At 40.1% G+C, this 15,275-nt stretch overlaps 1 protein-coding gene and 1 long non-coding RNA gene across 3 annotated transcripts; one reads left to right on the plus strand and one right to left on the minus strand.

Moving 5' to 3' along the window:
* Positions 1 to 557: 557 nt before the first annotated feature.
* On the minus strand, positions 558 to 5,833 carry cops2 (COP9 signalosome subunit 2). 2 transcript variants are annotated; one of them, XM_085908393.1, is made up of 13 exons: positions 5,093 to 5,833; positions 4,581 to 4,694; positions 4,416 to 4,493; positions 4,209 to 4,334; positions 3,779 to 3,868; positions 3,572 to 3,688; positions 3,308 to 3,482; positions 3,039 to 3,217; positions 2,847 to 2,899; positions 1,882 to 1,979; positions 1,722 to 1,804; positions 1,575 to 1,633; positions 558 to 1,012 (listed from the first exon to the last, which is right to left on the minus strand). In XM_085908393.1, exons 1-13 carry the CDS (start codon positions 5,144 to 5,146, stop codon positions 868 to 870), a joined length of 1,371 nt encoding a protein of 456 aa, XP_085764519.1. In that variant the 5' UTR covers positions 5,147 to 5,833; the 3' UTR covers positions 558 to 867. The 2 variants fall into 2 exon arrangements, with proteins under 2 accessions (XP_085764519.1, XP_085764520.1); XM_085908394.1 differs by having other exon boundaries at positions 3,611 to 3,688; positions 5,093 to 5,830.
* A 2,456-nt stretch (positions 5,834 to 8,289) lies between these two features.
* On the plus strand, positions 8,290 to 13,549 carry LOC147059192 (uncharacterized). Its single transcript, XR_015065594.1, has 3 exons — positions 8,290 to 8,391; positions 13,193 to 13,263; positions 13,390 to 13,549. It is a non-coding gene; the product is annotated as an uncharacterized LOC147059192 (long non-coding RNA).
* Positions 13,550 to 15,275: the final 1,726 nt, after the last annotated feature.

The raw sequence follows: 15,275 nt of genomic DNA on the forward strand, positions 1-15,275 counted from the left end.
TGGGAGCCAACTCTACGCAACAGTTAATCATTAACCTCAAATAATGTGAATCTTTTCTGGTAGGCTTTTCCACTGTGAATAGATACTTTATGCATTCATAAGAGGAATCCACAATATCCGTAGGATAGAAAAGCAGAAGAGGAAGTTCTACTAAGAAACCTACGTACATTTAAATTAAACTAAATGCTTGGAGTGACTGGAAAGGCTGCCAGCATTGAGGATCAATATTATTGATTGATGTATAGGACATACTTTTTCTCAATATACTTAATATCCAGCTGAAAGTCCATATAAGAAACCTTTTGGCAACACTGGCAGGACAACGTTACAAGACATCTAAACTGTGCACTTATTGACAATAATTGTTTGACTCAAAACTATTCCCAGTTGAATTTTAACATCAGTGAGCATGCAGTTGTCAGATAGTATGCCAATATTGTACTACTAGTGAGAACAACAGGCATACATGGAACTTGAGCTGGATATCAAGATCAAATAATTTCCATAGCTAGATGTCTCTTGTCATGATGAAAACACTCCATTCCAAGTTTAAACCATTAAGTGCTGACAGGAGTTTATTACCAGGTGGCAACAGTATACATTAAAATACTGCATATGTCTTCTCATACACATTTATACAACCAATATATTTGCACATGGAAGGATCTGCCAATCTGGTATATGAAAAACAACAGTGTCAGTGATTTCCTCTCGCCAGGAATAGTCAACACATTCTCAGGGCTCTTCTTGAACATCGGTGGCGTTTTTCAAAGCGTGTGGCGTCTCGCTCGTCTCCGAAGCACGGTAGCATACTTGATGGATGTATTCAAACATGCCATTTTCTTGTCTCTTGATTTTTCAGTGGCATCATGTGAGCTTGCTCACAATGGCCTGGTTGAGAGAGTTCAGCTGATTAGTCCATTTGTCTAAAGCTGTGTAGCGAGCACCTCCCCGTTTCTGGTAGTCGAGTTCTAGTAGCTGGTTGACTTGGTCGATTCGCCCGTGGATTGTGCTGAGAACACCACAAAAACAGTTAAAGAACGGCTGTATGCAGCAGTAAAATACACAGACCATGGCGGAAAGGCTCATTCTTTAAAGGGAACGTCAAGTTCATTGTTTTCTTTTTAGTATTTTTCTTGTGCCCCTACTAGTCTAAACCTAGCTCCGCTCCGTCATGAAACTGTGGGTACAGGGAGCATAGAAACTCTCGGCCATGAGAATATTTATCCTCATAAGTAGTTTATAGAACGTGCTTATCATCGTTATGATTTTATAATTGGCATAGCCTCAGGTGCCTGGATCGAGTCTATTCAAGAATGAAACAATTCTAATTGGGGTTTACAGATAATGGATGGATGCTATCTTCATAGAATTTTGTCAATTTTGTTTGAATTCTGCATCCAAAATCTAAAACTATCTTCTCTTTAAATAATGTTGAAAAGGAATTAGAAATAGAAATTGCAAGTCATAGTTGAAAACGCCATTTTCCTTGACGTCTAATTTCAAAACCAGTTATCCATCAATTTATTGTGTGGAGGAGAGGTAATGCTATGATGAGACAGGTTGACACGTACTTATCCAGAATACACTGCACCAGTAGACTCTCCACGTCACAAACATCGATATTCAGCTCCTGAAACACAAAGCAAATAGACAGTTGGAGATTATACTTGGCTGGCTACAACATAAAACATGAAACTCCCCAAAGTTGTGTGTCCTACCTTAGAAATGAAGGGGATGTGTATTCTTGTATACGGTTTGATGAGTTTGATAAGTACTTGAGTTCTAATATTGCGCAGCAACTCTGCAATAAATAAACAGAAGGTGTATTTACAAGACATTCTTGGTGCACCACCAGCAGTCAGAGTCACCACCACTCACCCTCTATGTGCTCTCGGATAAAGGGGTCGTCCATTATGTTACTGTGATTTGTTTTTAAGATTTTCTCAAATTCAGTGATGTCATTATTCTGGTAGGCGCTGGGGAGAGGGACAAACAATCAATGTTATTAAAATGCCACACTTGATGGTTAAATATCTGATGAAAACAATTCTAGATAGCTGTCAATCTTGATGCAAAACCGACGGAAAAAAACGTTCACACTAAGTGTATTTTCTCTTTTTGTTTATACAACAGATACACGTGTATTACATTGTACGTCTCTGGTGAACCATTTCTACAATTTTCAGGACGTACGTGTACTTCTGCAATAAAAATTGATTTTACTTTAAGGTTTTAACACATCTTGACCAAGTGGGTGCTAATATTTATGGAGGGCATTGTAGATAGATATTAAAATAAGCCTACCGCAGCCTTTGCAAATTGCATTCTAATTCATTGCAATGTCGATTTGCTTAATTTTGCAGCCCTACAGGCATCTTCTTCTGCAAAATGTTGTGTCGTAGTGCAGCTTACTGACTCACTTTGTTGTGAAACTCTGTGTCTGCATGTCTGTATTATAATGGCCCCCGGTGAATAAGCCACGCACACCAAAAGGCGCACAATGTGGAGTTGGAACGGATTAACGGCATTGCCATTCATTTTAACAAGGAAAACAATTTGCAATACAAGTATTTTAAGTTAAGAGCGTGGAAATGAAATGAATGAAACTTTTAAATGAAGGCGGACATGAAATGAATTAAACTTTTAAATGAAGCCGTCCTGATAACAAGATATCACCAGATGACCTTTTGAGGTGATAAAAAATAATCTGCAAATCTCTGACTGCAAATGTGAGCGATTCATTGTTATATGCATTACGTATTTCACAAAATTATGTGAACACAGTGCAGTTGTATTTAAGAGGTGATGAACGAGGATTGACTCCAATAACAAAACATTCTTACCTTACTAAATTTGTCATTGCTAATATCTCTGGATCATTTTTGTATGGTTTGGCCTTTAAAGGGTAAAGAAAAGGAAACATTAGTGTTTTAAAAACAAAATCTTCCAGACAAAAACAAAATGAATCAAGAACATTAGGTAACATGAATTATGAGCTCAGATTATAAACGGTAGAGTTAAGTAAAACATGGCACCTCTTGTGAATCAAAGGGATTGATTCCCGACTTCATTAGCATATTGGCGAGTACTAGGTACTTCAGACACGTCGTTCTTCTCGGACTTCCGGATTCGTCATAATTTTTAAAGGCCTCGAAGAAGTCTGTGTGAGCTTTCTCAAACTCCCCCTCTCTCAGGTGCATTTTCCCGCCGCATTCTGTACAGGACCAAACAAGCACCCCTCTTTCATCAGAAAGAAGCTTTGGCCACACACGATGGAGAGGTTGCTGAATACGCGAGCGCTTACCTCGGATAACGCCCATTATAAGTGGATGAGGAATGGCAGATTTAATGTGGAGCGACTGCTCGTACAGAGCTTTCAATTTTTTGTTGTTTTTCTGTGCTGTGTACATCTGAATTTCCAGAGCATAGATCTCCAACAACTGCGTGCCTTTCTTCAGGTCATCCTCCCCGTCATCGGTCTGTGACAAGAAAAGAAGCGAGGACACTTTAGTTACGGATGCAATTTATAGTTGGAGAAGGAATTTCTATTCAATTACAAAGGACGTACAACCATAGCATTTGACTCATGTGCTGGGAGTCTTGTTACCTGGCAAGACTGGTGTAATTGCCTCAGGATCTTCTGCAGCTTACCATACTCTTCTCGCTCCAGGTACAACTTTCCCAACTATAGTGACATAAAGCATTATACAATTTACTGATTTTAGTGCAAGTATAAAGTGTGTTGATGTTGAGCATCAGAATAACCTTGAAGTACCTTTGTGTTGGTTTTAAACCAAAGTCTGTCATTTTTTGCATCTTTTAAAGCTTCCAAAGTAGTTTCATAGAACTCTTGTAGAAGGTCCATCTGGAAACATAGTAAATATAAACACATACAGCGGTGGCTTGGAAATTTACCGTGATTAGTTTTGTATTGCATTCTTTGATGGCATTTAACTAAAAGGACTTTTGAAAGGCTGTGGCTGTTATACATACAAAATATTCTCTTTGTTTTGCAATTAATTTGACAGCAAACATCAACTTGAAGCCACTTTTTAAAGAATTGCCAAATTGCTGCTTGCTACTATACTGCAAACACACACAAACAAATGCCTAACAACACTTCGCATTAATTGTCAGTTGGGTCACTCGTATCTCGAGAAAAACAGCATTTTCAACTGTCAGATAAAATGGTTTCCATACTGCACCTGTTTGGACGTTGAGATGTAGTCCAGAATGGAGTTGATGGACTTTTCTGAGTAGTTCCTCGTGACTGCACTTCTTATGTACGTCAGCAACTGTTTGTATCTGTTCATCATCTCTGGGAAATTAGTCTGCAATAAGACATGTAATACTTAATCAGAGTGGCCATGATAATATCAGCTACATGTTACAAGTCAGTGTTGGTTATTTACCAGCTTAAAGTTGATTTTAATCATTTGTTTCAGTGCCTTGAACCCCCATTCGCCTTTCTCGCCTTCTAATTCCAAGACCTGATGATGAAAACAGGTCAGTGAATACTATGAATAAAATAATGTGCGTGAAACTAGCATCCAACTTTGAGTTGAGGAGCATCTTACCTTCTGGAAACTGCTGAGCGCTGCTTTGGGATCATCCTCCTTCAATGCTTTGGAGTTGTAGTACTGATTCTCCAGGTCAACATTTGGCTCTGAATTGCTGTCTTCCGAGTATTCCTGAATGCACATGCACATTATTACAAACTCCAATAGTTCAAGTTTTGAACATAGCGTGACACAAGTTTCGGAAGCAAAGCATAACATGATCTCTTCCTGTGGTATCCGTAGCTTCTGCTAAAGTTAGCCAACCTATGTGCTAACTAGTCGTCTGTAATGCAAAAATCGAGTCAGAGGAGCTTACGTGCAAGTTTCACTAAACTATCCTACAAGGTTGTTGTTTACTTTTGTTAATCAGCTCTGTGGGAATGTGTGTATGCATGTGTGTGGCCAGCTATTAAACTATATTAGCCCAACACGCTAACTACGAGGCTAACGCTAGCTAGCTCTCATTATCGCTGCTTTCCAGTTCTGCTAAAGATAAAAGGCGGGAGTTGGGTCATTTTAGATAGAAATACCAAGTCGTAGTCCTCTTCGTCGTCACACATGAAATCGTCCTCCATGTCAGACATTGTGATAGTCCTTGTTGTCCTTGTTTAGAGACGAATAGTTGGCCCGGCCTGCGCTGTGTTTTGCGGCGATGGGAAGGAGGTGGTGTGTCAGGGTGGCAGAGAGGCGCCACGGCCGACCTCACGTCGCTAGATGGCGCTATTGGATAGCCTCTTCAACGTATTCTCTGTGTTTATTATGCCTCATTTCCAACGACGGTATCTACCCTGCTTCACTCTGCTTCTGCTCTACTCGACTCAGCTCTACACCCAAATACAAAGTTTCCACGGCCACTGCGACTAAACCGCCTCACCGTGCTTGTGACGTCATCTTACAGCGACCGTCGCTGGTGCGCATTGCACGCTCACGCCAAAATAATGGAGTGCGATGGGTTGTTGTACCCGGTGCTTGGTTTGTGGCTGTTTATTTCAGCCAAAAGACATTAAAGGAATGAATGAACGAAAGAATTAAAATGCAAAAGAAAACATGCTTAAGCACCGCAGACGTTTTTGTTTTGTTTTTGAACACACGGTTCACGGGACGTTGTTTACATGGCTGTTACTAACTTTGCAGATTCTACCTTAAGTAGAGCATTGTCTCTGACCAATATTTGGCCTTACGTTACGTTTTAGATCGTGGTTACGTTTTTGGAAGCAGAATAGGGACGGTATTGACAAAAGCGAGTCCGGGGTAAAACCCGTGGAGATACCAGATCAGCGCCGGGGCTGCGACCATATATGACGTCACGCTACGGCAATTGCAATAAGACAACCTACACTAAAACCAAATATTTTAGTCAGGTTGAACTCGTGTTTTTGTGCACGCGTCATTTATCATTATAATACAGAGATTGACAGTACTATAACATCGGCTGCAATATTGATAACTGACTCAAATTCAAGACATAGATGTTTTTTACTGGTGCACAAAATGAGCTGTGCATGAACATTACCTTGTTCAAAGAACAAAATCAACAAAATGGAAGAACTCACAATAAATTACATAATTGCAAATCAGTGTGACTTCTGCTGTTGCCTTTGCGAGATATGCATCATCGCAAATTTACACAATAAATCAGGTGTGTTCGGACCTCTGCAGTGGAGGCTCTGCCGAACCCTTGAGACCGACTCGCCGAACCCCTGAGACCAACTCACCCAACCCCTGGGGTTCGATCCAACCCAGGTTAAGAACCACTGCTCTAAACTCTGCCATTCATCAAAGGCTTACACTGGCCTCTAGAACAAAATAAATATTTTATTTGGAGATTGCTGTGTTGGAAAATCCTGCAAAGAGTTGATGTCATTGGTTTACTGAGAAAAATAACAATATCTGATGAGTGTGAGTGAAAAATACAAGTGTATCATGCTATGAAGTGAATTGGACCATAATATTTATAATATCCAGTCATAAAATATAAATACTGGCATGAGAGGGAAAGATCCTCATCTGACGTACAGGCTGAAAATCTTTCCAAATGTCCATCCATCCATTTTCTGAACCGCTTTGTCCCCACGCGGGCGTGCTGGAGCTTATCCCAGCTGTCATCGGGCAGTAGGCGGGGGGGACACCCTGAACCGGTTGCCAGCCAATCGCAGGGCACACAGAGACGAACAACCATTCGCACTTGCACCTAGGGGCAATTTGGAGTGCTCAACCGGCCTACCAAGCATGTTTTTGGGATGTGGGAGGAAACCGGAGTGCCCGGAGAAAACCCACACGGACACGGGGAGAACATGCAAACTCCACACAGGGAGGGCTGGAGGTGGAATCAAACCCACACCCTCCTAACTGTGAGGCGGACATGCTAACCAGTGCGTCACCAAGCCGCCTCATTCCAAATGTCTCCAGTCATATTACTTGTATGGAAATCTGTGTATATTGACTGCATGGCTGTCAACTGCATTCACATAGAAACCACAATATGTCTGCACATGTTGCAGACGTGCTCCAGTTTGTTCACGCCCTTTTAGTTCGCGTGTGAGATGAATCACTGGAGCAAGTGCGTGCTTCGTGTCTGTCAACAAATTTTTAATTGAAGTATTAGATCAACATAAAGACCTAATAAGCAGCAATCGGCTTGTTATAAGCAACAACAGCAAAAGTTATTTTTGGGGAGGGGCAAGGCTGATACCTCCGCTCTGATTTGTCATGTTTTACATGCTTAAAAATTACATTTACACTGTTATTAAATTTGTCAACACACTAACATGCTCAAAAGAGAACTGATTCGCCACTTGGGATGTAAAAGTTAATGTTGTCCTTCACAATCAAAGGATGCTGCCATTCAGTCCATAACTTGAATTTCTTAGGCATTAAAGTGCCAGAAGCATTCACACGTACGTTAGTGAAAGTACAGACACACACAAAAAAAAAACATAAAATAAACTGGGATTGACTGGATTATTATATTATCAAAGGCAAATATTTGTTGCATGTCATAAAATTGTACAAAATGTTGCGGCGCCTTGAAATAAATGAGCCAAATTGAGGGCATCCACATATCTCAGACATTAAAAAAAAAAATTACAGAGGTGAAGTCAGGCACGTACGTCTGTGATTTCTGACGACTAAAATACCAGAAGAATTAGACATAATGAAATCACCTAGAAGAAGAAAGGAGAACCAATAAAGAATTCATTGTTGCTTATGAACTGCAAACATGTATAGTCAAGGCAACACAGGGCAGTAGAAAGTCCCTGCTGATGAGATAATGCATGACAATCTATCAGCTGCCCCTTTCTTATATGTCATGTTTTAATTGTGATTGTCAAAAGTGGAATACAAGCATTGCCCCACCTGTGCCCTACTTCTGTAAAACTTGTAAAAACAAGCATGATGGCATCCTTCAAATATTCTCTCTTCACCCTTGAGCTATATTATCTTCTCCTCATTTATCACATTTGTTCTATCTGATTTATTGCCACAGTGTCATTTGCGCGGGAGTGATCCATGATGATATCAGAACCACAGGCCATATTTATTAATTTATTCCCAATTAGTGGATGGTATGACAATAAATAAATATTTGTTACCCCTTGTTGTTATTCTGCATTTCTGTGTGATCCGTGCGTGTCACAACGGATGATGCGCTTTACACAAAGGGTGATGTAGACTGTTAAGTCATCATCTTGCACGTTTAGATTCGTAATAGAAAGGGAAGAAAGAAAAATAAAAACCTCCACAAATATAAGTTTGTATCTTAAATGGGGTAAAGGTCAATTGAAGCACAAGCGGTGACGCAGGTACAATGTCTTTGTCAACAATCCAGGTAGGCAGCATTCGACCTATTTGTCCAGCATGTCTCTTATCCCAGCGGTCAAATTAAAGATATCACATTCATCCATTAAGTTCCGCTTTGTTTACGCCTCTACTCGTGATTCATCCACTTTGAGCTGAGGCTCTTAGCAAGGAGACCATGTGAGACTTTTCCAGCCGCTCGCAAATAGTAACTTTCCATTGCGAAAGGCCGAGGTTTACACCGAGATCACATTGATATGTTTACGAGTGGCATGTTAAATGGCACCAAATTACAATTTTGGCAAAGAAAGAAACCTCTAAATGGGAAGAAGACATCTTTATCACAGTGTGGCTCAATCTTTTTTATGTATGTATGTTTTGATACAGCAAGTGTCTGTGTGTGACTGTTTTCATACACACCCGTGACCATATCTATCAGGCAGCTCACTAATTGCTCAAATACATTGAACGCCTGAATATTTGTGGTTCGGCATTTCCTAGTTGCGCTCACGTTTTTTCCCGTTCCGTCAACCACACGTGGCGAACAATCTTCAATTTTGGGGGGGTATGAGGCGAATATGAAAATGCTAAATTCCAATACAGCTCAGGTGGGATATTTTTCAATTCACAGTCAAATGTGGAATTGTGCACAAGAGCAGCTTAGAGAGAACAGTAACAACCGCTATAGAAAATGAATGGATAGATTTTATACACACAGGTATTGATGACCTTTCTTAAAAGTAATTGATTCATGGATATTTGCCACCACAGAGGGAATATCTGTTCTGACGATTGTGTATGTGAAGACTGTCTAACTCTTGTGACAGTTTGTATTTTACACACACATGCAACAGAGTATTGTGTATTTCTTCTACCTTCAAAGAACGGGACGGAAAATTACATTGTTTTTTTTATGGTTAGTTTGGGGTTTGTCATGAACTGCAGAGAGGTGCCAAGAACTTTAGAAGAGTAATATAATGTACAAATCTGGAGGTTTACAATCTGTAAAGAATTAAGAGGCGATGGAGAAGTGGACTTACAAATGTCTCTGGGCATTTTTCCCACAACGATGGGAATTCCATTCAGCCTCATCAGTCTGGAGTTGTTTACCCTCAAAACGTGGGGGCACGGTGCAGTAACTGTGTCAAAGTCAGTGTACGTGTGGCCAAATGAGAGGATCGAGTTTCGTGGGTTTGCCCGAGGATAGGACCTTTGGGGTGGAGTGAACATGATCAGACTCAATGTATTTTGTGGTTACTTGACAACTAAAAAAAAAATCACCACATGCAAGCAAATAGACAAACACAGGCACATGCACCAGGTTTTGAAAATTACAGCTTAGCATGCGAGCATTGAACAGATGGTTCGTCTAATGACTGTTGTGTACAGTGCTGACGTGTGTGTGGGTGTGTGTGTGTGTGTGTGTGTGTGTGTGTGTGTGTGTGTGTGTGTGTGTGTGTGTGTGTGCGCGCGTGCGTTTGTTTGTGTGCGTGCGCGTGTACAACTAGACTCCAACGCATAAGTCTGGCTTTCATTTGCTTTATGTCTTAACTGGCACTAGTTTGAATGACGCAGGTGGTTAGACGGGAAAAATAAAACAAAGCTGTATCGTAGTCTGCACTTGCTTTTCATGTCAAGGGAGGGCCTCATCACTTGTCGAAAGAGATCCAAAGTTTCTCATTCGTGGTGTTTAGTCCCTTTAATAAGTATCATTATCTGCTTAGTCCCATTGTTTGCATACCTTTTTTTCTCTAACAGAGCATAACATGATGAAAGTTTTTTACTGCTAGTGATGAACAAATAATAATCCCCTGAGAAGAGCTTTTAAATGACATCAGTGTGATAGCGTGAGAATTGGAGGTAGACTGCAAAGGATCTGTTGTGATTGATGGATGATTGTTTTACAATGATCTCATTTAATGATGATCTCATTTTTAAAAATATATCGCTTTACTCTCCTGTTCTTAGATGGCTGTAATTCACCTTCGTAATCAAATTAAACCCCCAAATCATAAGAATATTCAGAATTATTATATGAATAGCTTACCTGATGAGATAATGTCTATTATACAAAATTCATGTGTTGAATAAATAGGTTTTTACGTAATTCTATACTTGTACAACTGTGTTGCTAAATATATTTCATATTCGGGCGGCAGACATATTATTTTATGAGTCATTGTGCAAACATTTAACCACAGAGGAGCAAATCAACCAGATCCAGGAAAGTGTTCTGACTTGGCACACACCTTGAATCTCCTAAACGCTCATTTAAATGTTGACTTAACTGTTCCATCCATTATTAATGTTTTATATTGATCCAAGTAACACCTGGGAGCACAAGTTATCTCAAGTGTTGCCTTTCGATGTGATTGAACTCTGAGTTAACTCCTCAGCTTATCTCTCAGGGCAAACAAAGATAATAAAGGTATACTTGATGTTGTCATTTGAACCACATCATTTGCTAACAGCAGAGATGAAATCCTAAAGTTACTCCACCGGATAATCTCTATGGGTGTTATTTTGGTAGACTGGTGCGGGTGCGCTCGGCATAAAAACAAGCATCATTTTGTTTTCGTGCAAGTCTATTCTACTCTCTGTGTGTTTCCGCATCTTTTTTAGACTACCTAAAAGGAGGACTATTGTGCAGCGCGGGTGGCATAATAGGATTTTGCTGTTTTTGATTGCAGGCAAATGTAGTTGGTGGTAGATGTAACCAGATTTCATTCATAAATATTACAACTGTCCAAAAGTTTACAACTGCCCACGTAACATACACGGCCGATTACACAATTCGCAAGTTTACCTGCAATGACTCCAGCGAGACTATTTCTGTTTGTCTGTTCCTGAGTCTACTATTTCTCACAATAGCTTTATCTGACTTGTTTACTGCATTAAGTCTTAACACATGCCAAATTAGGTCTATTTTATAGAGCCAAACCAGCAATACAAATGAAACACTATATCAAGGCACACTCACATTTCTACACTTTTATTTTTATTGCAAACTTCTTTGAAGAGGCAGTAATCAGCAGTTTGCTCAGTCTCCTCATGCGTGACTACACTTTTTGCAAGTTGGTGTGGGTGGGTGTGGAATAGACAAAGAGGGGAGGTTTATGCGCAAGACCTTCTTTAATCTTAATCCCGTCTTGCATGCAAAGGTCGGTGTTTCAGACAGGCATGAGGAGAACTTCAGATGGACTGATGGCCTCTCCAATTGCCTCACTTTGTGGGGGCGTCTTTGTTTCTGTGAAACCAAACACATCCACGTGAATGACATATGGGGAGCTGGCTGTAATTGAGCCGTTTGTGCGGCCAAAACCTGTTGAACTTCTGTTAGTCTCAATTCTCCGTTTCGCACGATATTGGATCTGTTGTTGTGCCTGCACCATCCCAAAAGTCTATTCCATTGTCTTTTGTGAGACAATTTGCTACAAGATGCATAGTACACTTTGGAACACAACTGGAATGACTTTTGGATTCTTAACTTGCCTGAATCTGTGCCAGAACTGAAAATGCAAGACTGCACAGTGAGACAGACTGGGAACCCAAAACTCCGTTCTGTGTAAAATGTTTGGATGGTTGTCATCGAGTATATTTTCTCAATTGCTCTTCTACGTCAAATGACCTACAGTAGAAGGGTTTGTTTACTTGGGGTACCATTGAAGCCGTTAGGTGTACCTGTAAACCTGTAGTCAGACTATCTTAAAATCGGTCTTGTTCATTTCTGTTACGTTAACCACAGAGGAGTCGTTAGTAGCTCCATTCATGAGATTTTCACACTCTTGTCTAATCTCATGTCGCTTCACTGTGTAATGCGCGCTTGATGTCATTCATGTCATTTTTATTTTGTCTTGCTATTGTTAAGAAACTGTGATCGATAGCTGTCACTCCTTTGAAAACAGACAATGGCTCAATGGATTCTTGGTCACGTGCTCCTCTGAAGGTGTGATTGGTGTACAGTCATAAAATAGGAATAGTCTATAATAGTCTTTAACCGAGAACACACACTTGCCAAAATGTGTGCTTGAATGTGCTTTAAATATCATGAACAGCACAAACAAAACTCTGCAGGCGCCTAACCACATGTGGGATGCAAAATGTGCAGGTGTTTCTTCAGCCCTAAATCTACACTAAAGGGTGGTCTCTCTTAGCAGAGTGTTGCTTTAATTGGAAGCAGACATTTCTGGGGTTCATTCTATGCATAACTACTGTACAATAGTGATTTACACGTGTGTAATATATGCAAAATTCTCACGCAACGCAAGATATGACTTGAATAAAAGCACATTTTGAAACAGGCCTCCCTGCCTAACCCTTAATGGGTTAACTGGTGTGATCCCCCCCTCCCATTTGGCCAGGACGGTTTATTTTGTGTCGCCTTCCTTTCAGTCGCTGTCATTGAAATTGGGGAACATTGCCCTCTGTGACTAATATAAAACAAATGTTTGACAAGACAATAAAATTGTGTTTCCTGGAGTGATAAAGTTGAAATGCTTCACCCCCTAGTTTAAGGTTCATATGATAAACCCAGACAAATGATCGTTTCTTGTATTTTAAAATATTATCGGAAAGTGTCTCTGTCAGAGTAGCAGGAATAGATGCAATACAAAAATACTATCCATGACCAGAATACATGTCATCAGTTATTGTGAAGTATCCAATTAGAATAGTAATTGCTCTCTCGATATCGGAAATATCGGGAAAAAAATATCGGAAGGACAAAATTCAATGAGGGCTGCAGCCAGGTTAGTATCAGGAAGATTGTGGTTCATGGTCACACATTTACTCCAGGAATATGGCAAACATTTCAAAACAATCACTATTGACAGGTAGCACCAGCATGCATGAAGAATAGCTCCAGTGTTGGTGACAGTTGTGGGCGTGCTGGAGCCATTCCCAGGTGCGGACATTTTGGATTGGTTGCCAGCCAATCAGGGCACACACAGACAAACAAATATTTGCACTCACAATCACACCAACGGACAATTTGGAGTGCTTAATTGGTTTATCATGCATGTCTTTGCAGCGTGGGAGAAAACTGGAGCACCCCGGAGAAAACCCACGCAGGCACGGGGAGAACATGCAAATTGAACCCTGCACCTCTGAACTGTGAAGCTGACGTGCTAATCAGTACTTCACCATGCCGGCGAGTTGTAATATTTTACTCCAAGATGTAAACCATTGTTTCTGTGTGCTCCAAAGCATAATGGCAAGTCAGGTAAATGTTATATATGACTAATTCTCAGTAACAGATGTCACCGGTAAACAGAAACAGATGTCTGTCTCCCTTTGGTTCAACCATTTGCTTTGTTCAGGCAGACAACAGCAGCATGCCGTGAATTAGAAACAACAAAGAGTGTTAGGTCCACACTACGACAGAAAAAAAAAAAAAAGATTATAGTATTAAACTAATGATAATCTGTTCCTGATATCCATTTTCATGGACACTAATATTCATGAAATAGTATTTTTCTCTTGTATTTGGGTATTCTTATAAAATGATATATTTCTTAAACATTTTTTTACCACTATTAATGACACCCCCCAAAACATCATGTTTTTTTCAACGTCATTATCAAAGACAGGAAGGCATTTGCAACTCTTTTGATTGGACATTCATAATTGTAAAACAAGACCCAGACACACGTGTGGACTGAAAATATTGTAGATTTGTGAAAAATATTAAATTTGCCAAATTATGTAGTTATGCACAGAGGTTCTGGGTTGATGCCAACTAAATTCTTCTTGTTCTCAGTTAGGTTACACTCCCCTTTGAAAAGTAGTCAATCCAAATAGAATTACACTAACACATGAATGTGTACTTTTGCCATTTATTGAATGTACAACAAGAACTCATTTGATTTTTACGTATGTTATGAAAATGAGTCACTGAGGATGATGTGGTTCACCTACCTGACTTCCGTCCATGCTGGCAGAGTGCTTTTGCTTGTCATTGAGCGACGGTGTAATTGTGGGTGTAGTTGCCTTTTGCCAACATCATCTGGCATAGGTTCCAACTCCCTGCAAAATAGCTGGAAGGGTTTTGAAAATATAACACCGCAATACTGTTTCTTATTGGGACTTTTCATAACATATCCTTTGAGGAATTCAATGAATGGTTAGAAAAATGTTCTCTAAAGCCAGGACCAGTAGCAAATATGAAAAGATTAAATAAGCACCAAAACAAATCATGCCTCAGAAGGAATTTTAATGGACTCTGCCCTGTTCATGAGCTGTGAAATTCTTTTTACTGAAATGGCAATTATCTTTACACCTCACCTTTTCAGGTGTATGTTGTCGTTATTTTCTTGAACCAACAATGGTCATATGTACAGTATATTTTGAGTTTGGAATGAAGTACTAGCTTGAAGCTTTGTGACATTTCTGGTGTGATGTCAGCAGTCTTTCCTTGTGACAGGTTACCATTCAACTTAGATTTTTTGGGATCTCATGTGAGAGGTTGCCTCAGAATCTTCTTCAGCCCAAATTTCCCTGATCCCGGTTGTGGTTTTGGCAAAATTGTCCCATGTTCCTCCTCAGGCCACTACTTCCACCTCTTTCTTATTTTAAGACTCAAGTCCAGCATTTTGGAGAAAGGATGCCCTTCCTGGCTTTTTTCGAGTTTTGGACGGGCACTGAGCTGAGGCTTGATTTGACGTCATGACGAAACGTCCAATTAATCCTTTGAAAAGTTCAATTCAAATCAGTCATTTGTCACGAAATGTTTGTGAGTCTGGTTTATAAAATGACATATCATCATACAGCTTGTCACACATACACAACACTTTATAAAACACTCATATTGCTCATTTTGAGATGGCCCACCAACGCTAGCAGGGTTCATAACGGCCTCATTAAGCACGCCATTTAGCCAAGTGAGGCCACACATGGCTCTTTTCAAGTCAATATAGT

Source organism: Syngnathus leptorhynchus, chromosome 3, assembly GCF_054491065.1.
Source record: "Syngnathus leptorhynchus isolate UIUO chromosome 3, UIUO_Slep, whole genome shotgun sequence".
In the NCBI taxonomy this organism is placed as follows: Eukaryota; Metazoa; Chordata; class Actinopteri; order Syngnathiformes; family Syngnathidae; genus Syngnathus; species Syngnathus leptorhynchus.

Bases quoted from the DNA above. Each gene is read 5' to 3' on its own strand.
- cops2 (XM_085908393.1), bottom strand. From the start codon at position 5,146: ATGTCTGACATGGAGGACGATTTCATGTGTGACGACGAAGAGGACTAC. The intron at 4,695-5,092 runs GTATTTCTATCT...ATGTGCATTCAG, and splicing joins ACGAAGAGGACTACGACTTG to GAATACTCGGAAGACAGCAA. The intron at 3,869-4,208 runs GTGCAGTATGGA...CTATGTTTCCAG, and splicing joins ACATCTCAACGTCCAAACAG to ATGGACCTTCTACAAGAGTT.